Source organism: Sylvia atricapilla, chromosome 16 (assembly GCF_009819655.1).
Source record: "Sylvia atricapilla isolate bSylAtr1 chromosome 16, bSylAtr1.pri, whole genome shotgun sequence".
Lineage (NCBI taxonomy): Eukaryota > Metazoa > Chordata > Aves > Passeriformes > Sylviidae > Sylvia > Sylvia atricapilla.
The window spans coordinates 5,899,430-5,927,156 of NC_089155.1; the positions used below are offsets into that span (position 1 = coordinate 5,899,430).

At 45.8% G+C, this 27,727-nt stretch overlaps 1 protein-coding gene across 1 annotated transcript in view; it reads left to right on the top strand.

Moving 5' to 3' along the window:
* RIMS4 (regulating synaptic membrane exocytosis 4) overlaps nucleotides 1-27,669 on the top strand; it is a 51,901-nt gene extending 24,232 nt beyond the window's left edge. The window contains exons 2-6 of the mRNA XM_066330616.1: nucleotides 7,335-7,476; nucleotides 20,626-20,738; nucleotides 21,379-21,480; nucleotides 21,732-21,871; nucleotides 23,746-27,669. Coding sequence (XP_066186713.1) covers nucleotides 7,335-7,476; nucleotides 20,626-20,738; nucleotides 21,379-21,480; nucleotides 21,732-21,871; nucleotides 23,746-23,964 — 716 coding nt within the window. The 3' untranslated portion in view covers nucleotides 23,965-27,669. The remainder of the gene's footprint in view (nucleotides 1-7,334; nucleotides 7,477-20,625; nucleotides 20,739-21,378; nucleotides 21,481-21,731; nucleotides 21,872-23,745) is intronic.
* The last annotated feature ends 58 nt before the right edge of the window (nucleotides 27,670-27,727 follow it).

Genomic DNA, 27,727 nt, shown 5'->3' on the forward strand with positions numbered 1-27,727 from the left:
GATTTTTGGTTCTCTTCTAACAGTGAGGGGGAAGAGCAGAAACCTCTGGGTTCAGGGGAGTTGGTTTGACACCCACACATCTGGGCATGGGTGTCAGTGCTGCCTGTTGCTGTGGGTGACCAGTCTGAGCTCTAGGATGAGAGAAAGCTTTTCTGTGCTAAAATACCCATGTGGATCAGCAGTGGGATATGCTGGGACTGTGCTGCAGTGGGAATTTGGAGGTGTCTTATTGGCATCTCCAGAGGTTTCCCATGCAGGCAAAGGTGTCCTGGCTCTGCTCTGCATTCAGCTGGAGTCAGTAGCTGTAACAGCAATGCAAATAGTTGCTAATTTCACTATTTTTCTGGCTCTCACAAGAAGAGTTGATTGAACTTTCCTAACCCTGTGAATGTACCTAACCTCCACAGATTAAGAATTAACATGTTGAAATATTCTTTTCTATCCCATAAAGATTCTGTGCTTAATTTGGAAAGAAAGGGTGTGAGTTTGTTGGTGTCTGAAACTAGGACAAGGGGAATGAAGCATACAGCCTGATTAGTGCCCCTGCTTATCCTCAGCCATTTTCTGTCATTCTGGTGGATTACTCAGGCTGTGATGATAGCCTGGCATGTTCTGGAGCACAGTACAAACTGCCTCTCTTTAGGTGCTCATAATTCACACTCCATTAGGATGTTGATGTAGGGAATGCTTGGCAGGATGTCAGGGCTTGCCAGGCATGATGAGATTGAGTTCATCTCGTTAAACTGCATTCTGAAGTGACAATCCAGTATTTTTATTTTTTTTTTTTTCCTCAGCAGCAGCAGCCCTCAGGAGAGCATCAGGGCTTGCTCTGAACAGAGACACCCCTGTAAAGGGGCCTGTACTGCCCACCCTGACAGCCCACAGCTCAGCGTGTGCCAGGCTGTCACTAGTGTTGGGTATTCATGCAAGGCTGTGGGAAGACTTCTCTTTTTCTCTTTATAAACTGAACAATGGAATTTTTATTCATCTCAGAACTGATTCATAGCACACAGGTCTCAGTACGTGTCACAGGGAGTCAGCGTCTGACTAAATAGAAAAAAAAAATTATTTTTTTTCTTTAAACACTTCAGGAGCAACAATGCAGTGACAAAGTTTCAAGTGGAGAAGTTAATGTGCTGACTCTTTTCTCAGAGTAGCTGAAAATAGGTAGGAGATGAAATGGTCAGTGCTGTCGCAGTCTGATGGGTGCTGAGCTGAGACTCCCACTGCTGCTTTTTGCCCACAGACATGCCAAAGACCAGTTGCTGGACTTAAGGACCTTCCTCACCCCAGCAGGTGAAATTATCCAGATGGGTGCTTGATGTTTTCATTTTCAGCCCCAAGTTGACCTGCTTCATCTTTTCTCAGGGGCAGATCTTCATGGGAAAGAAGAAAAAACTCTTAGGGTCAAAAACAAAGAGGGAAGTTAGTGGCTGTGGAAAATGGAAGGGCTTGTGAGCCTATTTTTGAGCCAAGGGTAGAGCAGGCAGATTCAGCATAAACTGAAAGGAGATAGCTCTGCAGAAATCTCTGCAGGCAACTGGGTCCTGTCCTGTCTCTGCTTTCTACATGATCTACAATGTGCTCTGAAGGCTTCCTTGACTCTGCCAGGTGGGTTTTTCTGTGTTCACTTGCTGGAGCTGGCAGTTCTTCACTCTTCCCAAGTGCAGGTTTGTATTTTGGAGCCAAGCAGGCGATTCATGTGCAGAGGAGCCCAGGTGTGAATCCAGAGAGCAGAGTCTGCCCAGGTTGATGCCCCGCAGCATGTTTGGATGGGAATTGTTCCATACTGCTGCACTTGGATAAGAAGGGCAGTGGGAATGCAGTCTCTTTGCTCAAGCTTGGACTAACTTCCTTGAAAAACACAAAATGCTCTATTTTCCAGAGCTCTGCAATAGAAACAAATGAAAGTAAGCATCCAACTGATTTCTCTTCCTGATTTTTCCCCTGGCATCTCAAGCTGAAATTTGGGAAAGGATAACAGCTGCCCACACTGTTTTGCCAGACCCTTGGTGTCTTGGGTGGCCCATGTTGGTGCTGTGTGTCCATGTCCTTTTGGTGCCACTGTGCTCTGTGCTTGGAAGCAGTTGGTAATTTAGGAGCCAGGCTGATTAAGTTAAAATTCAGTCAATGCCTGATCTCAGGGCTAAATCAATACCAATTAATTCTAAAGTACAGGAGGGTCTGTAGCACATGCATCAGGCTGGTTTCTTTTTGAGATGGTAGCAAACTGCAGGGGAGGAGAAAATTGAAAACCAAGTGGAAAAGTGAAAGATGGCAACAAATACTTGGGTGGAGGAAAAAGAAGTGACAAGAGAGGAGACAGTGCAGGGATAGCAGTGAAAGGGGCATGTTCTGTCTCTCAGAAATGCCATCAATAAACATCTATTGTAGAGTAATTCTGTGTAGGAGTAATAATTATATAACCATGACCTTGTGATGAGTTATTGCAGGACTCCCATAGATTTTTCAAGACTTGCTGGCCTCTGAGCATGGAGAGCCCTGTCAGTAGAAGAGGAAGAGCTTTGAAAAGTTGTGCGTGGGAGTGATGTATAAGAGGACATGAGGAGTGGTTACTCTTTCCTTGGGGGAGAGAAGGGAGCAGCGCTGCTCTTGTTTTTCCCACCCCCATGACTTCAGGCAAATCCAGTTCTTGGTGGCAGCTCTTCCACAGGAGTGGCACCATCCTTGAGAGGAGCTGCCTCCTGGTGTGGTTGACAGCTGGAAGGTGCTCTGCTCTGCACAGGGCTCCTGCACAGTCACCTTGCTTCTCCTGGTTCATTACTGGGCTGCCTGGAAGGAACTTTTGGTTGGCTGATCTGATGTCACTCAGAGATGAGAGGAAACATGATAATGAGATCTAATTAATAATGAACAAAATTGTGGAATATAATTAATATCAATCAAGAAGAATGTAGGGAAAATAGGTCTTGTGAGAATTTTTTTTTCCAGGTTTTAGAAGACACAGATATCTGGGTAAATATGATAAGTATGTTAGGGTTTTGTCCTAGAAAAACATGACCCTAAAATGCGATTGTGATAAATGGATTAAGAACTTGCTTCACATATCAAAAAGCAGTTGTCAAGGAAATGCCTTAAAGGCAGAAGATCTCTCTTGAAGACCTGGTGGTTGTCAATGTTTTCATTTGATTTGGGACAAACATGAGTTTAAACCTCACTTTCACAGGCGATGTGGACATTAGAAAGAGAATAAATAGTATTGAGGGTGGGAGAGCTGTATAAAACTGTCTGGAGCTTTGCTTGCTTTGTCTTCAAATGAAATTCATTTTCTTACATGTTTTTTAATATAAGGTTCTGCAAGGTGGTACCAGCAGAACAGGCAAGGGACTGCACAGCCTCCAGGTGAGGTGTGATGTAACCAGGAGCTCACTGTGGTCCTGGGACATGCCAGCAGAAGCAGTGAAGATGAGAGTACAAGCTAATTTTTACCTCTGTATGCTTTTCTGCACTAAAATGGAGACTCCAGTTCTGTTCTCAAAAGGGTGTTTAAAAAACTGGGGAGATTGTTATAAAGATTCAAGACCAGGAGAAAAAAATGCCAGAGCATGAGAGACATAGAGATCTCAGTCTGTTTAACTTGTCAAAACAAGATTGAGAGGCAACTCATCTGCACTGCAGAAAAGTCTTCATAGTGAGAACACAAAGCAGCTCTTGGGGTGGAGAAGGGCACTAAAAAACCCTGATGTGTGAAAGCTGAAACCAGGCAAACTTAAGCCACCTCTCTAAATGTCAGGTAGTAAAATAAACTGTGCAGGCAAATGGCAGATTCTTCATCTCTCAGTATCTTCAAACTGAGAGTGGATCATGCTTTAGAAGATATTCTTTAGCCAAGCATAAATTGTTTGGCTGAACAGAGCAAAATCGAAGCACCTGTCAACACTGAGAACTTGGCAGCGGCTGCTGGGCCCTTCTGGTTGTTGGCGTCAGCAGGGTGCTGTGCATCTTCATCCTGCATATCTGACCAAAAAATGTCTTCTTCCCAAGGTCATCCCAAAGTAAAACCCTCTCTTGGTGAAGTGTTGCACTGCAGGCTTGACTGACTGCTTAACCTCTGTTGTTTGCTGTTTAATTGGAAGAGGTGCAGGGAATAAATCTGCAGAAAATGTCGATATTGCTCTTACTTGTTTTAGATACCACTGACAAATTAAGACAAATGACTTTGCCAGGCGATACCCACATAGATGCATATCATTTACCTTCTGATTGGCAAAGGTGTCAAAGCACAAAGATTTCAGGAAGGGGAAGGAGGCACAGCCCCTATGCCATGCTCCACACTGACCAGAGGAGGTTAATGGTAGGTGATTGTTGCTTGGCTCACAGATTGGAAGTGCAGTGTCATCTATATTTATTTCCTTTCCTAGTGTGCTATCCCTGATCTGTCCTCTCCCAGCTGATGGGGGTGGATAGTTCAGGAACCTAAATCTCCTTTCTGGTGCTTATGGTGATCTCTTACCCTGTTTCAGTCATGCCTCTTGCTGCTGTGGTTTGGGAGCTTGCCTTTTTGGCAAAACAAATCATTCCCCTTCTTTTCAAAGGAAACTTCCAGCAAAAAGAGACTGTAGGGGGAGAAAGGTTTCTCCAACCTTTCTCCAGAATAATGAGAGATCATTTGTAAGATGCTGGAGTTGCTGTTTGTCTCTGTCTGGAAGAAGAGGGAGAAACAAAGGATTTTTGTCCTTTATTCCCATTGTCTTGTTTTACAGAGATTCTAGATTAAACTTTAGCCATTTTTTTTTTTTAATCTGCAAAAGCAATCAGAACTACTAGAAAATGACCCACCCAGCAGTGGAAAGCTGTGCATGTGGTGCTCTGCAGCTGAACTTGGCCCGTGCCAGCTGAATCTCTGGTACAGTGCCCTGGTGCTCCCACAGTGCTGCCTTTCCTTGCCTGTGGGCTTTATTTCCCTGGCTTTCAATCAGGAGATGATTGATAGACTAGAGCAAGCACCTTGTATTGCTCCAAACCCTTGCTCTGTCCCAAGCCTCTTGTTTGTTGCCAGCTGTGGATGAATAGTCTTTTAATTTTGAGTGTCTCCAGGCACATCTCATTAGACTGGGGAAATAAGAGATTTTTTTTTTTTTTAAACAGATGTTGCATGGCTGGGCAATGGGGCATTTTTAATTTGTTTCCTACATTTATGTCATTTGATGCTTTGACTCTGGCTGCCAGCAGAGCTCTTGTGAGGGCCAACCTCAAAGGGCAGGAGGATGAGTGCTCTGAGTGCACACGTGAAGGAGGGATGGGCACTGGTGCGTGTGGATGGCTCGGAGATTGTTTGTGGAGGTGAATGCGAGACAAATGAAATGGACCATCAAGTCTGCCTGCATGGCTGTGGGATGTGCCCTCAGAGGCACCTGCAGACCCCATCAGAGGCTCCAGTGAGCTGCACAAGGCTAAAGAGAGGAGGAGCTGCTCTGCACTGGTTGGGAGAATAGGCACGGCCATTTCGCAAAGCTTCACTTTTGTTGATGCCCATATTGTTATTCTTGCCTGAAGGTCTGGATTTTGAAAGCACATGAGAAATATGTTTTACATTTGTGTAACTTCCTGATTTATACAATGTGCTTCATGCATTGCTCTAGGCACACAAACAGTACAAACTGTAGTTAATGTTAACCCAGAATGTGCAAATTCGATCCCCTGAGCTCACAGGGACATGTGTACACAGGCTGCACCATATGTGGGGACAGCAGCTGGTACAGAGCCCTGGAGCCAGCACATTTACCCAGTTGGAAACCTCATGATAGTAGAGGAAAAGGTACTTATAGAAGTATAAGTATATAAGTATAAGAAGGCTGGTATTTATAGAAGAATTTTTGTCTTTGCATTTCCATGTAGATATAATTGGAGAAGTGGGATAGGAGGTATTTCTGATATCTTACCAATTTTTTTTTTCCAAAGTCCCTCTTCACACCAAGATCTAAAGAAAAGTATTTTAGGTCAAGCAGCCTGATACAAATAACAGTGTATTTTAGGCAGGTTATTACAGATACCCTCATATTTCCAAAGTAGTTCAGAAAGTGATTCATGAGAAGTTCCACCTGAATATGAGGAAGAACTTCTTCACTGTGTGGTTACATGGGAACAGCTTGCCCAGAAAGTTGTGGAGTCTCCCTCACTGGAGATATTCAAGAACTGTCTTGATGCAGTCCTGTGCAGTGTGCTGTAGGATGACCATGTTTCAGCAGGGAGATGGATCAGATGACCCACTGCGGTCCTTTCCAGCCTTCCCCATCCTGTGATTCTTTGAAAGATTTGCTTTCTTTAATATTTGGCAATCCTGAGTTTTCCAGACTCAGTAGCTGGGTCATTTCTCCTCTGGAGGTGGTACTCAAAAAAGCTGGAAGGTTTCTGAGAGCACTGTGGGTTAGAGGTTTCTTTCCTGAATCCAGGGTAATGACTGGGCATCTTTAGAGGGTTTAGATAATTCTGCTTTGTTCAGAAAACTTGTAACAGATGTGTTTCAGGATGAGTGCTCTATGTGGGATGAAATCTGGAGCTTCCTAACACCAGCTACAGCAATTAATAGTAATGGTATTCATTACATATTCATTACATAACATGGTTTGTTCTGAGAAACAGACTGCTTGAGATGGAGGATGAAAATAGCAGCTGTTAATTTCAGAGGGCTGAGCCTCTGAAGACTGCACCCAGGAGGAACCAGAACCTACTTAATTCCCTCCATGCTGTGGCTGAGGGCGTCTACCAAGGGGAATAGTCCTCTCCAGGGTTTTCCACTGCTGGTGCTTTCCAGTGCCACCAGGGAACATTTTGGCTGTGCCCAACTATTCTGGGTCTGGGAAGGCTTCTGCTTTCACAGCACCTCTGGAGCTTCCTGGCCTTTTCTTCCCCTCTGCCCACTCAATGCCCACCAGGAACTGCCACTCTTTGTGCTGTTCCACACAACCTGAGGCAGCAACGTGGGATTTGGGAAAGGCTTGGAGGCATCATCAGGCTATAGACCTCAGCTATGCCCGTGGTTGCAGCTGCTGTGTTCCCTGACTGGGTAGCTCTGGGTGTAGCCAGCTGCTGTGGCTGCCTGCTCAATGGATAATTAATTGGTACAAATGGTTGGAGTAGGTAGGGAGGGTGTGCATGCACTGAGTACCTGCTGGACCTGGCATGGTGGAGCACTGAGTGTGTTCCAGAGGTGACTTGGGAGCTGCTGGGAAAGCAGAGCTGAGTGAGGAAATGTTGTGTGACAGATGCCAGGCTGGTCTTCCAAAAGACCTTCTCTGCTTCTCCCTGGCTCTGTCAGTGCAGAAGGCTCTGGGAACGGAGGCTGACTGCCTTTTCCCCCTTTGTGTTCCTAGATGGTGACGGTCGGAGACTGAAAGGAGCCATCCAGAGGAGCACAGAAACTGGCCTGGCTGTGGAAATGCCCAGCAGGACCGTCCGTCAAGCCAGCCACGAGTCCATCGAGGACAGCATGAACAGCTATGGATCAGAGGGAAAGTAAGTCCTCAAAAGGGAGCTGGGTAATCCCTTGTGGGATGTGCTGTCCCTGTACCTATTAATTTTCCTCTGGCATGATGGACAATGTGTTTTTCGGACTGGCCTGTGCTGCAGGTGTACTGCCCATCCAATTAGAGCAGATCTCTCTGTCTGCATAGCTGGCACATACTCAACTCTTTGTATACTATCTTTAGTGTCCTCATTACTCTGAGCTGAAGCAGATACCCATTACTTTTAACTGCTTTGCCTTTGCATGAGTAATTCAGGGTCAATAGCAGTGGCTCATTACTGCTCCTAAATTATAAGCCAGTAGTTTTTAATGTTGCCCAATAGTTGTCCATTTCCTCTGTTTCAAAATAGCCCTTTGGTTTGGGGCAGGTGGAAGTTTCAAGGTGCTGTAAAGGGTGAAAGTAATAAAATACATGATAGCGTAGCAAAATTCTGATATCAAAGTATGTAATCTGGAGCCTGCGTGTACTTCGGTAAAAAACTTTATTTTCTTGCATCTGAGTTACAGTGTCCTAAAAGAATGTGTTTCAGAGAGCAGTTTTGACCCCAAGAGAAGTAAGAACATGCTTGCATTCAGACTTCATACCAGAGTGCAAAGCAGGGGATCTTTAGGCCAGAACTTTGGGACCTGACTTGTCTCCAGTTCTGGTTTATGTATTGCCATTACTTGAAGCCATATATGGAAATTTAATAATTTTACAAAGATGACTGTTCATGAGAATCTTTGGAAGCAAAAAACCCACAGTATTTAAAGAAGAAGGCAGTACATACCATCTGATTTTGTGCTATCTAGGTGTGAGGCCAGAATGTTTCTATACCTAAAAGGTGTACTGTTGGAGCCAAGGACCACACTTGGCATGACTCTGCATGCTCTCTAGTCCTGTGTGATATTCCAAGTACACTGTACAGCTAAAATGCTGAGATAGTCCAAAGGCACTCTCAATTAATGTGATTCTGGTGTTAAATAAGTAACAGGCTGTAAATTAAGGGAGACTTTCTTTAGCTTTAGAAGTAGGCTAATCCTGGAAAGGCATCATAGATCTGTGCTGAAGGTTCAAAATAGTAATGAGGCACAGACTGCGATAGCAATCTTGTCACTCAAAAGCTGTGATGTACCTTATCTCTTCTGTGAGCTGCTGTCTCCAGGGAAATATTCCTGCTACACCAGCACAGTCCTGTGGCTTGGAGTTCTGCCTCCGCTACTAGATGCAGAGGATTAGTGATTAAGTTCAGTCCCTGGGCAATGATGAGCAAGAATGTGCTTTCATGCAGAGCAAAATTCTTTCCTTTTTCTATTTACATAGCTTCCCCTCCTGGGAAGGGGTGTAATTCCCTGAATGGTCTGTGTCCTCTTGCTGCATACACCAGCTGCTTTGTTGGGCTTTCGTGGAGGGGGAGTATTTCTGCCAACAAAATGCTGCACCCCTCCAAGTGCTGTCTCACCCTGAAGGCAGGTAACTATCAGCTGGACAGAAAAAGGAAAAGCCTGTCTTGCAGTCCAAGTGTCTTTATTAGGACAAGCCTGACATTTGGTATTCCAACCTTCAATGCTGCCAGAATATCCTTGCCAGCACCTCGGCCAAGTGATGGGGTAGTTTCTTCTCGTTTCTGAAAAGTGTGATTAAGTGCTTCCTGGATGCTTTGTTCCTAGGTGGGGTAATTAATCTCTTCTGGGAGCCCAGTGGGAATTGCAGCTATCTATCTGAGCCACAAGTGATAAGCAAATAGGGCTGAGTGTACAAAGAGCTAAGAGGGCTCAATTCTCTTGAAACATGGTAGGAGGGGAGTTTCTCTGCTTTCTTTTCCTGCAGCAAAGAATGGAATTGTTTGGGGAATAGCTTTGAGGAACAGAAATGCATTTTCCTAAATCAGATTTCTCTTGACCTCTCTCGTTCGCTGTAGCTGTCTTCCCAGGGAGGCACAATGAAGATTCATGTGTCTCTCTTAGCTGTGGCAAGTTGATTTTCTTTCTCATAAAAGCTGGGTGTGTGATTGGTGCAGATACTCCCAGGTCAGAGAGTTTTCACCAGTGACTGTCAAACCCATGGTTTTCAGCAAGGGAGTGCTGTTCTAGTTCTTTCCACCCGTGCATCCCTTTGGTGTGTTCACACCTGGAAGAAGATGGATTCAAAACCTCTCAACTTTTGTGTGTTTTTATAATCCTTATCAATTTAAGGACGAAAAGGACAACTTCCACAGGAGGCATGCTGAAGTGATCAAAGATTTGGTGAAACTTTGCTGCAGAGGGCTAAATACCTGCCTCAGCCATACAAACTGCTTTTAGAGAGTGTTCACTGACTGCTTTTTCATTTTTGTTGCAGGGAGCTGGTGGCAGCTGCCATAGCTGCTCTGTGCTAGTGCAAGGTATCACAGTCAAAGAATATTCTCAAGTGCATGGTTTTGAGCAATGCTGTTTTCATGTGAATACCAGAGTGCATAAAATTCAGCTTTTATTTTGAAGGAGAGGCTTATTATGCAGGGTTAAACCTCTGAGGTATGCTAGGCCTTCTCTTGAATACTCTCTTTACCTGAAGATGAAGTATACTGGAGACTAGCTGGGCTAAATGGTGCATCTGTTGGAATTAAAGCTCATACAGCATGCCAGGAAACACTGACATTGTCAACACACTGCTTTATGTAAATTTTTGCTGGAAAAAAGTCCTCAAACCTTCTTACCCAGATTTTCTATTGCACAGTGGCTGTGTGCTAGTATAGGAAATTAATACAATACAACTCAATGTGGGATTTTGTAGAAGGAGAAGTAGAATATTTACTCTGAACAAAACTGTTCTCAGTCATTCCCGTGTGCAGGTTTCGTTCCCTCGTGCTCTCCCCACCCCATGCAGGCACCAAGCCCCATGAATCAGGTGCTGGAGCCAGGCTGGGTTGTGTGCTGCAGGGAGGACATGGGACACCATCTGTCAAGCCCTCACTGTGTCTGCTGAGTTGTTCTTCACAGCAGAATGGCTCTTAAGACTGTGTTTTTCTTACACTTTCTAGGACTTACCTGCTGTTTTGGAGTGATCTTTCACCTCAGGGTCTTGCTCTTTTTCCATCTCTGTAGATCTCAAGCAGCACTGCTGCCTTTTTTTTTTTTTTTTCCCCCTTATTTGAGGGATCTTTATGGCTACATTCTGCCCTCAGACAGGGCATGGAAGTGATGTGCTCTTTAACCTTGTTGTCTGTCCTTCCCCTGTCATTGGAGAGCAGATCTGCTGCCGCCAGGTTGGTTGTTTCCATTCATAGTTCATCCAGAACGATCTTAGCACTGGTTACAAATCTCTACAGCGCTGAATATTTTCTTCTATATCTATACTTAAAGATTTGCTTGAGAAAAGAGTTGCCCACTGTAGTAACTGCCTTATGGGGTAGTCTCAGGACACCAGGATTGCTGCAAGGATACAATTCCCAATATAGGAATAACTCACAAACAACCCTGTGAGATTTAGCAGAATCTCAGCTCCATCCTGGCTCTTGCATGATCTACATCTTGTTTTGGCTGGGTTTTGCTGCAGCTGCACGAGACCATGTACAGCATTCAAAAAGCAGTAGATTCTGGACTTGCATGTAACTTGTTCCTGCCAAACACTTTTCTTCCTGTAAATGGAGTAGAAAGATAAAAATGGACCTGGAACAAAAGCCTGCTAGCTGCCATAGTGCCTAGTGAGTGGTACTCACAGCGTTTTTGTTCTTGCTGGCTACTGCTGAGATGATTAAGTTCTGGAGAGATCAGGTGATTTTTACCTCAGAAAAGCACAGCAGGTGGTGACTAACAAAGACTTGGAGGATTGTTCTGGTATTATCTGAGATGAGTGTGCAGGTCCAGCAAGGAGGCATCTTGCTGTTGGACATCTCACCTCTCTTCTCCATGGCGAGGGCAGTGCTGCCCGAGCTCTGCCCTAGGCGGGGGGCAGGACACAGCCTGGCACAAGTGCCACCAGTACAGGCATCTTGCATCTCTTGGCTTCCTTCTCTCTCTGGTACCAGTTCTCCTGCTGGGCTGGTGGGAGCCAACACTGGGATTTAGGCTGGGAGAGTTGCCTGCCCTTCCCTGCTTCACTTTGGAAGAGGAAGCAGGAGAAAATACTGGCTTAGGTTGTGACCACCTGGTTACGTGAAAATCCACTTCCCTTCACCAGAAATTATCCATCAACATTCAAGAACAACCAAAAGACTTAAATCCTGAATGCCCCATTCAAGAGATTCACGTTGCAGCTATTCCCTGAATGTTTGTCTTTTGACTTCCAAAGCCAGGAGACTTCTAGACACTTTTATAACAGATTATCTGCAGGCTTCTTTTTATTCGAGCCCTTTAAAAAAATGTAATGAAATGTGCTGTTAATATCGGTTCAGGATGTAAGAAATCGGTGTCTTTTGAGATGAAAACTAGAAAAGGCATGGAGATTATTTCTGCAATATGTCAAGAAATTCCTTAGCCTGTTCAGCAACAGCACATCCTTTTGTGCTGGCAAAGCTTGACCAGCACAGCTCAGAAAGGATGTGACCTTGACCTTGAGAGCTGTAGTTACAGCAGGAAATACAGCAAATCCCACTTTCAGCAACCTCTTGGGAACAGACAGAATTGCTCACTGAAGACAGGTAGCTATCTTTTATTCAGTGCATCTGAGATGACTAGTGATTGCTAAAAATGGAGCTAGCCTGGCAAGGTGGGGAAGGGAGTGGGGGAGGTCTTTGTACAGAATTCACTGCACAGTTTTTATAGCACTGTTTCAGTGGCAGAATTCATAGAGCAGAAGGAACGGGATACGCGAGCGGAGTACAATGTGTTACAGCACATAAGACAGCACGTCACAGTGCTAAAAATGCAGCAGAAAGTGGAGTGGCCCAGAGAGAAACAGAGCTTGTTGAGAGGCAGAGTTGGAGATCTTGCCTGGCAGAGGAGGGGTGTGCAGTTGGTGGGGTTAGGGTGGGTTTGGGCCCTGCAGGGATAGATTCTCGTGGAAAACCTTCCTAGCCAAAGTGAAGGCTCCTGCAGCGTTCACATCGACTTTGACAGGTTAAGGGGCTGTGTGCCCAGTCCCTGGATGCATATTCCTCATGCACACCATAAATATTTGAAGGATGGGGTAATGGACATTGGCAAGTTCTGCCTTCCTCCTTAGCTGATAGATATCTGCTTGGCTCCTGCCTGCGAGATGCGATTTAAAAGACGTTAACATGCAATATGGATGAGTGTGATTGTTACACAGAACATTACTGCTCCCTGAAATTGGAGTTCTGATGGGGTTTTTTTAATGCTCAAATAAAATAACTGTCAAATATGTTATCAGTCTCAGAGGAGACTTCCCCCTCCCCATTTCTTCGGGCTGAAGGAATGTGTTGCTGTCCCTGTTTTTTAAAGACAGAGCTGGAGAGTTTAGCTCTGTGTTAGATGTGGACGTATGGTGTATCTGTTAGTTCAGCTGTGCAAGTCAAACCACTGAGATGCATGGCTGTGTTTAGGCAACTTGCTTATTAATTGCAAGTTTGTGCCATGAGAGGACCAAAAAAAAAAAAAAAAAAGGCTTTTTAATTTACAAGAATAGAACAATAATTTCTGAACCCTGTGCCCAGACACATCCCATGCACATATCAGACACGGTGGAGCAGCTCTTTAAGAATGTATCACCTCTGGAGATCTGAGATGATGGCAAATAGTTTGTGTGGTAGTGTAAATGAATCCATGAAAAGAGCAAGACAAAGTGTTGTCTTCTGAAAATAGCTGTTGTCTGGGTGTGCTGAGGGTGGCTGTATTGAAGCTGTCTGGCCTCACCACCTCACTGAACCCACGGCAGTGGAGTTCTGTGGCAGTCAAGGTGTGCAACCTGTGAAACAGAGAGGTAGGAATGGGGATTTGGTCCAAGGGAGAGGACACAAAATTCTCTTCTCTGGAGAGAACTACTGGACAAAAGAGAGCTACACCCAGCCTGTGAAGGGAGGAGATGAATGCTTCGCTCTGTATTTCTTCTGCACAGACACAGCAGCAAGTGTGTGGCCATTGCACATTAGTACAATCAAGATCAGTCTCAAAGTCTTAGAAGATTTATTAAAAAGTATGGTATCAAGAGGAAAAGAAAGGGAATATGTGGTCTGTTTTTCAAACTGATAATTCACAAATTATGTTCAAGACTGATCTGTAAAGAGGAAGGACTGGAAAAAGATTTGGAATGAAAAATTAAAACAATGCACAGGAATAAACTCTCAGGGAAGGATTTCAAGAACAGGTTAGAAAAGCAGCTGTCATGGATGGTGTAAATAAAGCTGCTCTGGCCTTGGGACCTGGGTGTGGACTTGCTGACCTGTGGAGATGCATTCTGACCATATTTCCTGCGAGTATTACAAGATTTTGACAAGCTGATTCTGCAAACGCTTGCAACAGCATAATGGGGTACCTGGCATGCAGAGTCCCAGAAGCAATTTAAAAATAGATTTAGAAAAGAGGTCAGACAAACTCCACACGGACAGGAAAAGAAATTAATGATACATTTTCCCTAAATGTGTCTGCCTTTGCACACTGCATGCTAATCAGTAGCCACCAGCGGGCGGGAGTGCAGAAGGGACTGAGCAGAGCCACATATGCTGCATGAGAGGGATCAGCACAGCTGCTCTGCAGTTCCTTCATAGCATTTTGCATTGAAATCAGTGTTGTCCATCTAGGCATTCAAATCCTGAGCAGTTTACAAGCCAACTCTGAAAAGCTGGTTCTCTATCTAGTTGTGTATGAGGAGCAGCTGCTGTGCCATGAGGGAGGCGATTGCATGATTTGCACACAGAGGGGAAGGACATGGATCTTTGCAAGGAGTAAGTCAGGAAATGCTATTACCCTGAAAGAGCAGAGAAGCAAGCAGCTGGCAAGGAGCCTTTAAGCCACTCTTGAATTGCTCTACAGAGGACAGATTTCATACACCCTGACCTACAGCATGGAGCACAAGAACACAGTCTTCAGAGGCAGCACAGATTTCCTAAATATTCAGGATTGGGAATGTTGTGTTTAAAGAAGAAGGTCTGGGCAGTTTCAGCCCCAGTTTGAGTGCACAGCTTCTAAGATCCGTAGAATGTAGAATATGCTGAGTCGGAAGGGACCCACAAGGATTCTAAAGTCCAATTCCTGGCCCCAGGAATCCCACCCTGTGCCTGAGAGCCATGTCCAAACGCTTCTAGATCTCAGACAGGCTTGGTGCTGTGATCACTGCCCTGGGGAGCCTGTCCCAGTGCCCAACCACCCTCTGGGTGAAAATCTAATATCCAGCCTAAACCTGCCCTGGTTCAGCTTTATACCATTTCTTCAGGACCTGTCAGTGTCATAAGATGGAAGAGATCAATACCTGCCCCTCTACTTCCTCTCATGGGAGTGCTGAAGACCACAAGGAAGTCTCCTCCAGGATGAACAAACCGAGTTACCTCGGTTTCCCGTAAGGTTTGGCCATAAGGCCTAATGTTTCCTATGAGGCTTCCCCTCCAGTCCCATCACCATCCTCGTGGCCTCCTTTTAACTCTCTCTAGCAGCTCAATGTCTGTTTTTATATTGTGGTGCCAAAACTGCCCCCAGGACTCGAGGTGAGGCTGCACCAGTGCAGAGCAGGGCAGGACAATCCCCTCCCTTGCTGGTGATGCTGTGCCTGATGCCCCCAAGGACAGGGTTGTCCCTCCCGGCTGCCAGGGCACTGCTGACTCATATTCAACTTGCCATCAACCAGGACCCCCAGGTCCCTTTCCTCCGGCCTCTCGTTCCCCGGTCTGTACACACACAGCCAGTTTTATTCTGCATATGAACGTGTCACAAGAAGACAGATGGGTTACGGGCTCGGTCATCTGTATGGTGGAGCCGGGGTGGTGTTTGGTGGCTGCTGTGCCTGGGGCCGGGCTGCGGGCGCTGCTGCGGGCTCTTGTCTCCCTCTCGCGGCTGTCCCCGCTGTCGCACGGCGTGTCCCCGCTGTCGCACGGCGTGTCCCCGCTGTCGCACGGCGTGTCCCCGCGGCCGTGCCTGCAGCGTGCCGGGCTGTGCCTGCCGGCTCTTGTGCCACGGGCGCCTCGGGCACACCGATGGTTATTCCACGCATTTGGCTGGAATGGCGTTTGCAGCCTGTGCTGCGCCTCGGCGGGAGCTGGTACCTGTGCAGGCGGTGCATGCACGGGTTTCTGCTCCTGCAGGTTTCTGCTGCATTGGTGGGCTCAGAGATCCCAGGATCAATAGTATTCACTGTCGTCTTTCTGCTGTCCCTGCTCTGCCTCCTTGCCTACAGCTAAAGACCATGGTCTGAGCATCCTCCAGCAAAATGTCCTTCATTTGTCCTTGACACGCTGGAGGCATCGCTGACCTCCCTGTGCTCTCCCTCTGCCTTCCGGTCAATAACAGCCTCACATTCAACTTATGACCAATTCCCCAGCAAACCCATAACCTTTAACTCCATTAAAATCATTCCCATTTGGCTGTGGCAAAGCAGAGCCTGTAAATCATGATTAGTGAAAGCAAAGGGCCAGAGGAGAGATAATTAATTTCGCTTTGCTGTTAAAGGCTGCGCTGCCCTCGCTCAGTGGAGGATTTGTGCCCTTTAGACAAAAGGCTGACAAGTGTCACCTGTTAATCTTCTCTGTGTGCAGCTCTGTGCAGCGTGAGATGGTCCTGTCACAGGGCCCTGCTGCCTCTGACAGCTGCTATTTGTAAGTCAGCTGCAAAACGCTCCCTCTTTATTCCTCCAGCTATTTTTAGCATTTCTTTTTAGATGCAATAAAAAAAAAAAGACATCTCATATGGGTGATAACCAGGTTGTAGTGATTGTTCCCCTTAAGGGAGAGCTGTGTTAGGCAATGGGAGGGGAAAGGCTTTCCAGGATTGTTCCAGTGTGTGTGTATGAAACATCTGCTGGCTGTCACCCAGGATGGAGACACCACTGTCACCTCCGGCAGATCTCTCCAGGAGCCTGTCTGCAGCACATCCAGCGTGATGGTTCAGCTGGAAAGCTGGTTTCTGGATCAAGGGCAGGTCGGAACAGTTCAGTATATGAAAAGGGCAGGCAAGAAAAGTCTGCTGAGCCTGCAGCATGCTCCAGAGCAGCAGGGAAGGGCTCTTGGGCTGCATTTAAACAGTTGAAAAAAGTCACAGTGCTCCCTGAAGCTCTTTTCCTCCCTGCTTTAACTGCAGGAAAGATGAGTGAGCCTGTCCCACCAATCTCACTTACATGTCCTCCTCATGTCACCGTCCCAGCTTCTCTCTGAGCATTTGACAGACAGCTCACCAAGCTGGATTTGAGCATCTGAAATTTAGTCTGTTCTGCTAAATGGTTCCTGCTGGTTTTAATGCACATTCTTACTAAATTTCTGCTGTTTTATTTTCCCCTTCCCTCAAGGGAGAGGCAGTGGCTTTGTTGGAGATAGCTTATGATTTTTCCAGAAAGAAATTGTTTCCATTCCAGGATTATTGGCAATACCCAAGTATATGTCCGGGAATTGGTCAAAGCCAAGATTTAGAATTGCTGCTTGTAGTGTCTAATAAAGCAGCACTGCAAAAGGTCAGCCTCTGTGCAACACAGTAGCCAGTTCTACCAGTTAATGGCATAATCTATTACAGAAGTAATTCCCTATTGTCTTCCCTTCCCAGTCAAATATAACAACAGTGGGGAACATTAACTGTCTAATTTAATACTGAGTTCCTTATAGTGCTACTAAACCCATTAACTAGGCCTGTTATCCATACTGATGGAGTCTTGACCTTGGCCTGTGTTTTTAAGTGAGCTTTGCCATTCCCTTTGGGATCAGCAGCTTCATTCATACAGCAGCTCCACTGCCCTCCTTGCAAGGCTTTGTGCTGGTGGCCCAGCCAGGGTGTCCCTGCAGCAGTGTCCTGCCCTCTCGCTGTAGTTTGCACTGCAGAGCATTCATCATTTCAAGGTCATCCAGAGCTCTCTGCCTTCTGAATTTATGGAGGATAACAGCAGCCTTTGCTTTGCTGTAAACACAGTTGCCATTGGTTCACCTTTAGCCCAACAGCTCTTGTTCTTGTGCTTTTTAGCACTGTCCTTCCTACTCTCCTGCTTTTTTTCCTCTATATCATTGATGAAGGCTGCTGGGCAGAGCCTTTGCTAGCATCATTCATAGATAGCATCACAGAACAGCTTGGAAGGGACCTTAAATATCACCTTGTTCCAGCCCTGCTGCCATGGGCAGGGACCCCTCCTGCTAGACCAGAGGAGGGGGAGGCTGGTGTGAGAGCACAGGAGCCTTCTCTCCACACGGGTGTACCTGCAGAGGAATACTTGGCATCAGCCTTTGATGTGATTCTCTCCCTGGCAGGTAAGAGGAAGTGATTTAGTGAGTTGTTTTGAGTATTCAGGGGCCAGAGGGGTTTCTCTCCTTTGCTGTCCTGCAGCATGTGGGGTTTCTTTGGGTGGTCCTCTCCCACCTTTTATCTCCTCTGCAGTAACATGGCTGGACTCCTCCTAGAGAGGAATTGCTCCAAGAGCTGGTTCTGGATGTGCTGTGAACTCTCATAGCCCTCAGCTTCACTCAATCCTGGGCTTCCCCTCCTCTATCCTGGTCCTCAGCATCTTGCTAATTAGCCCAAGCATCTGTTCCGAGCACAGCAGTGAACATTTCCCTGAACGGCTGTGGGTTGTCTTGCCAGATTGTTATTTACGTGCTTGTTCAGGTCACACACTCCCCAGGGCGGGAGCGAGACCCGAGTTTGGCCCATTTATCTTCCATGAGTTGAAGAGAATAAAGAAAACATTTACCTTCTGGCTGATGGTCCATTCATCTCCTGCTGAATCTTATGTCTTTGTCTGTCAGGTCTCCTTTATCCTGCACTATTTTGAGTTCTCTAGGCACTAGTTTTCATCCTTTTTTGACTCTGTGTGCAGCCCAAAATGCCTGAGCCAGCAGGGTCAGAGTCTCACTGGTCCTCATGTGCACCAGGACTCACTTCTTCTCTCCTTGTATGGGCAAATCACGAGCCTGATAAAGCCTGTCTGGCTCTGGGCTCCCTCTTCCTCTGCTTCCCCCATCCCATGTCCCTGCAGATTTTCCAGCCCTGGGGCTCTCTCTCTCTCTCTCTGTGCAGAGTTTATCCCAGGGACCTCGGCCACAAATCCAGCACCTCTGCCCTGGTCCCAGAGACAGCTGCCACAGCAGGGCTGACAGATGCCACGTGGGTGGTGGGGCAGGAATTGTGTGCCCACAGGGAGCAGAGTGTGGCCCTGGACACTGGGGATACACCTTGTGCTGCTAAGGAGTAGGTGACACAGGAAACTGAGAAAAATGTTAAACCTTCTCTGCAACCACTGCTAAATACATGCTGCTGTTTCTGTGGTATCTCAAAATATCACCTGGAGTGTTGGTGCAAACAGTGGATGCAGGGTGAAGGAAACACTGAACTGAGGAAGATACACCCAAGCAGAGCCCCTCCCAAACCTGTCACCCAGGGTGCCAAGACTCCCTCACTCCTTTTCACAAAGGTGACATTCATAAAGAGCTCAAGGGCAGGTTTTTCCATGCTCGTGGCTCAGCAGCTCTCCCTGTGTAACAGCAATAACCAGGTTTCTCAAAGAGCCAGGTCAATGTAGAGGGGAGGTGCAGTATGGCATGGAAAAGTTGGGCTATTTAATGCAGTGTCCCTGTCACAGGGAGCTAAGCCACCCCATGAACTCATGCTAGTGGCATGTCCTCTTCAGTCCCCATGTGTGGTGAGATGCTGAGGTATGTGTACTGGCATCTTCCTTCCCTGTCAGAATAAATAAATATTCCCATGGGGCTGAGAGCAGGAATGCAAATAGCTAATGAGAGCTGAAATCCCAACCTGAAATTAACACGCTGCCGGTTGAATGGGGCTGGAAAAGAATTTCTTTTCTTTTTAATGTCTTTTAAGTGTAACTGGCTTGCAGGGGGGCATCACCAAGTCTTTGTGGCTGACTCAGCTGTGTGAGAGCCTGCAGTCCCCAGCCCACCCCGCAGGCAGGGCTCCTCTCTGCTGCCACTTGTACCCAACGTGCAGCCTCCTCACAGCATCCTTTGTGAGAAACGGATTTGGGGAACAGGGGGCTGCATCATTCCGTGGGTAATTGCCCCCCTCCAGGTGATTGTTTGGAGCAGTGGAGGAGGTTTGTAATTGTGCCCTGCCTTTGGCACGCAGCAGGCAGAGAGCGGCACCCGGCACGGCAGCGTGGGTATCCCGGCACAGAGCTCCTGACGTGTGTCTCCTCACATGTGTCATGGCTTGGCAGATGCCTGTGGGACAAATGTAGGTGTCAAATGCTGGCCTCAAGCCTCCTCCTTACCATTTGCAGCAAGTTCTTCTACAACCTCCAAAACAGCTGCGTAAATCAGGGTACAACTGGGTAAATCTCGATTTGCATCAGTGTACCAGAGTTTGACGCTTTTGTTCTCCTACACACATCCTAGTGCAGTGACCAGCACCTGTGGGCCAGCCTCAGTGGCTGGGGATGTGATTTGGAGGCTCTGTCCTCCCAGCAGCTTTTGTTTTGCTGTGGTAACTGTGGCTGAGACGCTGCTGGTGTTTGAGGATGTCCTATTAGCCTTGCCACCCATATTCAGATCCTCTTTGTGACTCCAGAAGCAGATATGAAAACCACAGAGTGGACAGGGTGGAGGCTTCTGGTGTTGAGCAGTAGGAAATGGGACCCTCTGATCAAAAAGGAGATGTATTGCTCTGTGTGTGTGTGTGTGATAAATAAATAAGGAATTGAGTCCCAAGGGGATTGGTGCTTGCCCTGCTCATCTCACTTTTAACTACTGCTCTAAATTATTTCCTTCCTAGAAATGAGGACTGGGAAGGAATGGCTACCAAGAGAGATCCTATAAGAAGTTCTAGGAATCTGTTGCCTGAAGAGGTGACAGACCAGATATGAGCCTGAGATGGCAGATATTTTCCTTAGAGAAAATTAGTTATAGCCAAACAAATATTGACCAGCTGGTGGCTGCGGCTATTACTGAGCTTTTTGGACAAGGAAAGAGATTTTAAATGGATTCCATGTAACTAAACTGTGTGGAAATCATTGAGTTTTGCTCAAAAAAAGGCTTCCATAGATGTTATTTATTTCAAAGATATATTAAATCTGGTTCTTTAGATACTGAGTTGCTTTAAAATGCAAAAGATTAACCACTTGCTAAAATAATTTTCTTTTGCAGCTTGAATTTCAGTGGAGTCCATCTGGCATCTGCTGGGCAGTTTAGTGACTTCTTGGGGAGCATGGGCCCTGCACAGTTTGTTGGCCGTCAGACCTTGGCCACCACCTCGATGGGTAAGGAACACAAGGGACTTGGGTGGTTTTAACTGAGTCTTGAACAGACAGCTCCTACAAGCCACCTAATAATGTGTCCAGCATCTGCTGATCTAACACTGTCCTGCTCCATTTCTCTGTTAAACTGAGTGAGCTTGGCTGAAAGGTTTTGCTGACTGCAGCAAATGAGGCATTAGGAGGAGAGCAGCAGCTTTGGGCTTTTCTCCCTCAGCTCTGAAAGGCATAGACTAAGTAAAAATGCAGCTAAAATCCTGAAAATGCATCTTGTGGGGTTCTTCTTTCTCTCTAAGGCCTACGAGGCTCTGTAAGAATTTCATTATGGTCCACCATACTTGTTTTTTCCAAAGCAGCCTGCAGTCCTAGGTTCTTCCATTTGGGAGAGATGAGAGGCTTGCTGCCACAAAGAGTAGGAGACTGACCACCAAAGCTATTTTAGAGGGCTCCCAGTCGAGTTTGCTTTTGAAAATGTGGCCTGGAATCACTGTGGAGCTGCTCCAGAATAATACAGAAGGAAAATCAGACACACACAGTTTGTTACAGCTTGTGCAGGAGGGACATGAAGATTGTTTTTTAAACGTTTTTGTAACCCAAGGATGTATTGTATTGAAACTCTTCTATATATTTTGACTTTTTGGTTTAGGGGACGTGGAAATTGGCTTGCAAGAGCGAAATGGGCAGCTTGAAGTGGATATCATTCAGGCTCGAGGACTGACACCAAAACCCGGCTCCAAAACACTGCCAGGTAGGTTGCTTTGATCTCCTGAAGTACTTCCCTGAATCCCAGCCTCCCACAATGCTTGTAAATAGGGAAAATTTGAATTTTCCCTTGGCAGGACTAAACAGCCTGTGCGTGGTACTGAAAACAAGGTTGTTTGGGCAAATCTTTTCCCTGCTGTAACTGCCTTCTTTAGAAACACCTGAGACATGACCCTCTGTCTTTTCTAAAGTGAGCATGAAGGTTTTCTTCATATTTGATCATGTTTCTTTTTCCAGCTGCTTACATCAAAGCTTACCTGCTAGAGAATGGCGTGTGCATTGCGAAAAAGAAGACAAAAGTGGCTCGCAAGTCGTTAGACCCTTTGTACAATCAGGTGTTACTGTTTGCTGAGAGTCCCCAGGGAAAAGTATTACAGGTAAGATGAGCAAGTCTCAGCTCTGCCCCTCTCTCTCTTCCACCTCTCATGGAGGATACTAAGTCCTGCCATGCTGGTTAATTAACATAGATGAGAAAAAGCCAATGTTTTCATCGAACCAAACGCACTTGATCTGAACTTAACAAAGGCAAAAGAGTCTCTTTTTCTTCATACTCAAGATGATGCTTATTTGACACTCTGCCAGGTACCATGAGTGCCTACCAGGAAACAATTGATTTTTAATTTTTTTTTTTTCCCACCCAGCTAGGAGATGAGTGATACCTATATGTGCTAAAAGATCTTGCAGCATGGGCTGCCTTCCATGTTTACACACATTCAGGGCACTCTGCTTTGCCATCACCCAATCACATATCCTACCCTTTGCTATCTCTTTCCTGTTATTGCCATATGTTTTCTGCCATACTCATATTTTCGACTCTGTACCTATGTTTCCAGAGCAAAGAGTGATTTGCATTGTTTAATCATATAAAAATAATTTCCATCCAATAAAACCTGGCTAAAATCTATTTGCAATACTAATGTAATTAATCCACGAGTTTCTATTCTTTGCCTCCACTGGCATACAAATTGCCAGCTAACCTGCTGGAGCCTTTTCTTTAGTGACTTCTACCTCATTTACCTTGATTAGAAGCATTTTCCCCTGATGCAACAAGGCTGCACATTTATGACTGAAATGGAGTGGGACCTGGCCTGGTCTGCTCTTGCCTTTTGCAGGTTTCATTACCTGCTGCCTTGCTGCCAGGAAAGACACTTACTCCACAAATAAATTGAGGAACTTTTTGCTGATGGCTGTGTCACCAAACCAAATTTGTGCAGTGGCTTGCTCCATCTCCTGATGGCCTAGAGTATGAATTTTTAGGTTTTGATTGACATTCCTTGTCTCTCCTACCTCATTTTACAGAAAATTGTAGTGTTGTGGTTGTTAGGAGCCTAGGGAAAGAAGCTGTCAGGATCAGCCAGAGATCACTAATTGTCATCATAACCCATCCTGCTCATCCTCTCCTCTTCAGAACACGGACTCACTCTGCAGTCAGTCGTCACCTTTGTCTTGAGCCACACAGGGCCACCTGGCCACGTGCAGACCTCCAGCATGCCTAAGCCCATGACCCTCACTGCATCTGTTCTTCCACCCACTGGTCTCCATCGTGTCGTAAGTGTGATTCAGCTTTCCCTGCTCCTCTGCCAGCTCTGTCATTAGCCCTTCCTCTGTGTCTGTGAGCTGTTCTCGGCCGTCTGTGCTGCCTGCCCTGCGTGTCACTCACGTGTGCCCCTCGTGTCGTGTCCCTGCCTCCTGCCCCTCCTCCGGGTGAGTGGCTGTGCCTCGTCTCCATCTGCCCCATGGCACAAGCTTCGTGTGCTCTTCTTACATGCTCTTCTCCTCAAACTGTTGGCTTTTGGCCCAAGTTGTTGCCCACCTTTTATTTGTTGGTTTATTTTTCCAGATCAGGCGCTCCTCCTGCCCTTCCCCCCACAGGCCACCTTTTGTTGTGGCCAAGGCCTGTTACATGCCAGGAGCAGATTTTACCTGCAGGTGTTGGACTGCAGCCCTGAGGACACTTTGTGCAGGTGCTGCCCCTGCCCAGCAGAATGGTGTCTTACCCACATGCATCTTTTTTTCCATGGAGGGGGGAAAAAAAATCCTATAACATTAGGATTTGTAAACATGTGCTTAAAATAAAAAAGTAATATCATCAGCCAGAGCTTCAAGTCACCTGTTGGTACAGTAAATATTTCTGGTCTTCTGAGGCTGTAGTAAAGCTGCAGAAAATTGGATGATTGGAAAGATTGGTCAGACTTCCCAAGGAAGTGTGAAAGTTGGAGGATTAACTGTGCTCCCCCTTCTTGTCCCTAAGGTGATAGTCTGGGGAAACTACGGACGCATGGAGCGCAAGCACTTCATGGGAGTCGCCAGGGTTCTCCTGGAAGAACTGGATTTGTCAACTTTAGCAATTGGCTGGTACAAGCTCTTCCCAACTTCCTCGATGGTAGATCCCACTACAGGGCCGCTGCTGCGTCAGTCCTCCCAGCTTTCCCTGGAGAGCACAGTGGGACCCTGCTGTGACAGGTCTTAGTGAGTAAGGAAGGGGGAACTGCTTTTGTTTTTTAAACATGCTGTCAAGGTTTTGTTTGCTGGAACTCTGACCTCAAGCGCAATGCATGTTCAATCAGTTCTTGTGGAGCTGGAAGAGGAGGATAAACCAGTGACCTTAGACAGAAGACGAGGGGGAGGGCACTGTGCCCTCTCTGTCCGAGGAGGAGGTGCCATGGGGCATGAGTCCTAGTTGTCAAATTAGACATACACCTCTTGTTTCACTTCTCTCGCTGTCATTCTTGGACCCTTGTTTCAGATCAATATTAACCCTGGAAAGTTGCAGCATTCGAAAGAATTTGGGGAGAGCAATGAATGAATTTCTCTTAGCTGTGCGTCTTAGAAATTTCTAATATGAATTCTTTCACAAGAAAGTACCTGAAAAATTTAGAGGTCGTTGTCTGGCCTGAAAAGAGAAGGAACAGAAAGTTTAGGAGGAAGCATTAGGTCTTTTTATAATGTCCTTCTTTCTGAGAGGAAGAAGAAGAAAGAAACCTGCAACTCTTTCTTTAGAATCAGTTCCCTGTCACTGAGTCATGTTAGCTGTAACACTGTCATTGCTGTGTTTTCAAACTGTGCCAAATTACCAGCAAGTGTCTTTACTGCATTACGTGTCTAACACTGCTGATGAAGCATACTTGGTGGGAGAACAAGTAGCGCCTACTTAGAGCAGACAGTTTAAACAGTTCGAGTTGAGCAGGCTAATTAACCACAGTTTTGCTCAGAAAAAAACCCCAAAACACTAGAAGTGGGAGCTGAACATCACACTTGCAGCTTGAGGTGTTTTGTATTGTCAGATAAGACATTCTGCAATTTGCTGACTCTCTTACTTGTTGCTGTGCATCCTTGAGTCATGATGTCTTCTATCTCCTGCTTTTTTCCTTCATCTCCTTGGTACTGGTACATATCTGCTGGCGATGCTGCCCTACCTTCCCAGACCTGAAACAGGCCTGTTTTATTCTGCCGTGGGAGAGGAAATGGGGGGTTCTGGGAGTGCAGAAGAAAGAAACCTCAGTTTGCCATCTGAGAAGAAGGTGCTGGAGAGCCCATAACCCACCTTGTGGAGAGAGGGGAGCTTTAGGCAGTTGTGGTACTACAGTCATTGTCAAGTGTCCTGCAAGAGGAGATGTGATCCCCAAAGTACAGAGAGGTAGTGGGTGAGGAATGTGATGACACAGTGAGCACAGCTCATGTGTTCTGTTCATTGAATGAGTAAAGCACATTTGCTGAGCTGTGGCAGCTGCTGCCAGCAGAGCCATGTGTTGGAGGAAGTGTGCTGAATCCTTCAGACAATTAAGTTACCCAGAATCACAGAGAATCTCCAAAGATGTTTCTGTGATGTTGATAGCTCTGTTTTGGCTAGGTTTTGTCTTAGTTCCTAAATGAGGGTTTGATGATTGCTGTCCCAGAATAAGCATTTGGAGATGTTTGACTTTGTGGTTTAAAAGTGAGGGTCCCATGTGCCATGTAGGAATGAGCAGATTCTTGGCCTGTCATAGAGAAATACTGAGCATTTATTTCTGCATGTGGACCTCAGCTTTTTTAGAGTAAAAGCATGAGTGTTGAGTGGGTGGTAAAAGCAGTTGCTTTTGGTCTTAGCTTGTCTATGGCAATTTAAATTATTTTGAGATAAGATACAGGATAGATGCAAAAAATTATATAGGCCTTACAATAATCTGTAAAGAATTATATAATATAAAGGAAAGGGAAGGAGGACAAGGGACATAGAATGACTAGTTTTTTGAGTCTTCAGTGGCAAAAGCCTCAACATTTCAGATAAATATCTTAATTTCCTTGATTAAATATGTCTCTGGCCTCTCACTAATTATTTTTTCTAATCGTATTAGACAATTTCTATATATTAGCTGAAGAAAGTTTGTTGCATGCTGGTCAAACTATGTTGTGGCGCTCTCTCTCTTATTTTTATTTTTAAAAAAGAAGCACATTTACTGTAATTCAAGTCAGCATCTTTTCCTCTTGGTATGTAGTGAGTACTAGGCAATATTGTACAATATGTGTATGAACTAGAATAGATTAGGTAGATTTAGTGGTTTGTAGCACTGGATCTTTTAATAACTATGACATTAAAAGTGGGGAGCTCCAGGTACATGCCAGACCTGGCAACAGGGCTTCTGTCTTAAGTTATGCTGAAAGGTTTGTATTGGTATTTAGTTTGGACATTCTTTACCAGTAAGAGCTAAATTAATCCTGAGTTTCCCGTGTCCATTCAGATGAATGCAGCATTTTTGCAGTTTTTAATGGGGAGTAGGAGACTATACATGCCAAAAATATTTCCCCAGAAAACTTTGTTTTACGACTGTCTGTCGAACAGCTCAGTTCCTATGTGCCTGGCAGATGCAGCATGTCTGTTTCCTGCCCCTCTGAAAGCTCTGCAGGCTCAGTGATGATCAATTTCGTTACCACAGGACTCCTTGACACCGAGGACTATCTTCCGTCTGGTTTTAATCTTGCTGAAAGGTCACTGTCAGGGTAAAATAAAGAAGTTAAGGTTCTAGTTGTGTTATTTTTGTTAACATCTCCAATTCTGTAGTTTGGAGGCAGTTTCACAGTCTGCTCCATCCTATTTTCTCCTGCATTTTTTACGTGGTTGATTGTGGTCCAGTGCTTCTCGCTTTTGTTTTACTCACTCCAAATCCTGTTTATCCCCAGTAAGTAAACACTGCAATCCCTGGCTGCCAAGCACAGCACAGTCACATGAACTGGCAAGTGCAGGTGACCTTCCTTCACAGAGCAGACTCACAGGAGCCCTTCTGTGAGTGCCCACAGGACACAGAGTGAGGCCAGGGGAGTTTCACGCTGCCCTACAGTTTAAATTCTTTCATCACTCATCCATGTGATTCCTGCACTGGCCACGGTGTATTGTAGTCAAAAAAGAACTCCTCTAGTTGTCCATCGATTTAAGTTTCCCAGTGTAGCATCCAAGACAAGTCTGGAATAGCCTATTTTTATAAAGCCTAACCCACTTTTCCCAAAAAAATTTGGCTGGCCAGTTTTTGTCTAAGGTGATGTGATGTGAGAGTTGGGATTACCAGTGTGGTTGTGTATAAAGCAGCATTTTGCCATAGTGATGAGCAGCTGAAAACTGAACTTTTGTCCCCTTTGCAAGTCCTGGCTGAGTCTTTTCCAGTGCCTGAGTCTTGCTGTTGGTTAAGTCATGGAGAAAGAGAGGAAGAGCAGGAGACTTAAATAAAATAAATTTAAAAAAAAAAAGATGTCACAGTAGTTTTTGGTTGGTGAATGATTATGAGGGATGAGACTGAGGAGAGACAAATACTTGCCCAACTCAGGGTTGATTCTTTGTTCCTCGTACATGAACTGCTACATTGTAAAGGTAATGGGAGCATCCCTGGCCAAAAAAGCCATAGAGAGCCAATCCCTAAATATTACCTGCATTATGGAAAACAAAGAAATCCTGATGCTGAGAGCAGAATGATCTCTCCCCAGTGGGAATCCCCTGTGCACAGGGAGAGCAGCCTGTGGCTTTGTCCTCTTTGGTGCTCTGAGCAAAAAGCAGCCATGACCATGGTTGTTCCTGGTTTGTTCTGGCAAAAGAAAAAAAAGTGATATTTTCCTAGTCTCCTGGTGTTTCTTTCCCTTTGCCCCAGCAGAGCTGGGATGGCCAAGATCCTCACTCTGCAATTCAATCCATGGGTCCTCATGCTGCAGCTGGGGCTGCTGGAGCATCCCTTTGCACTGTGGGCAGGGTAAGGGCCAGCATTTCATGG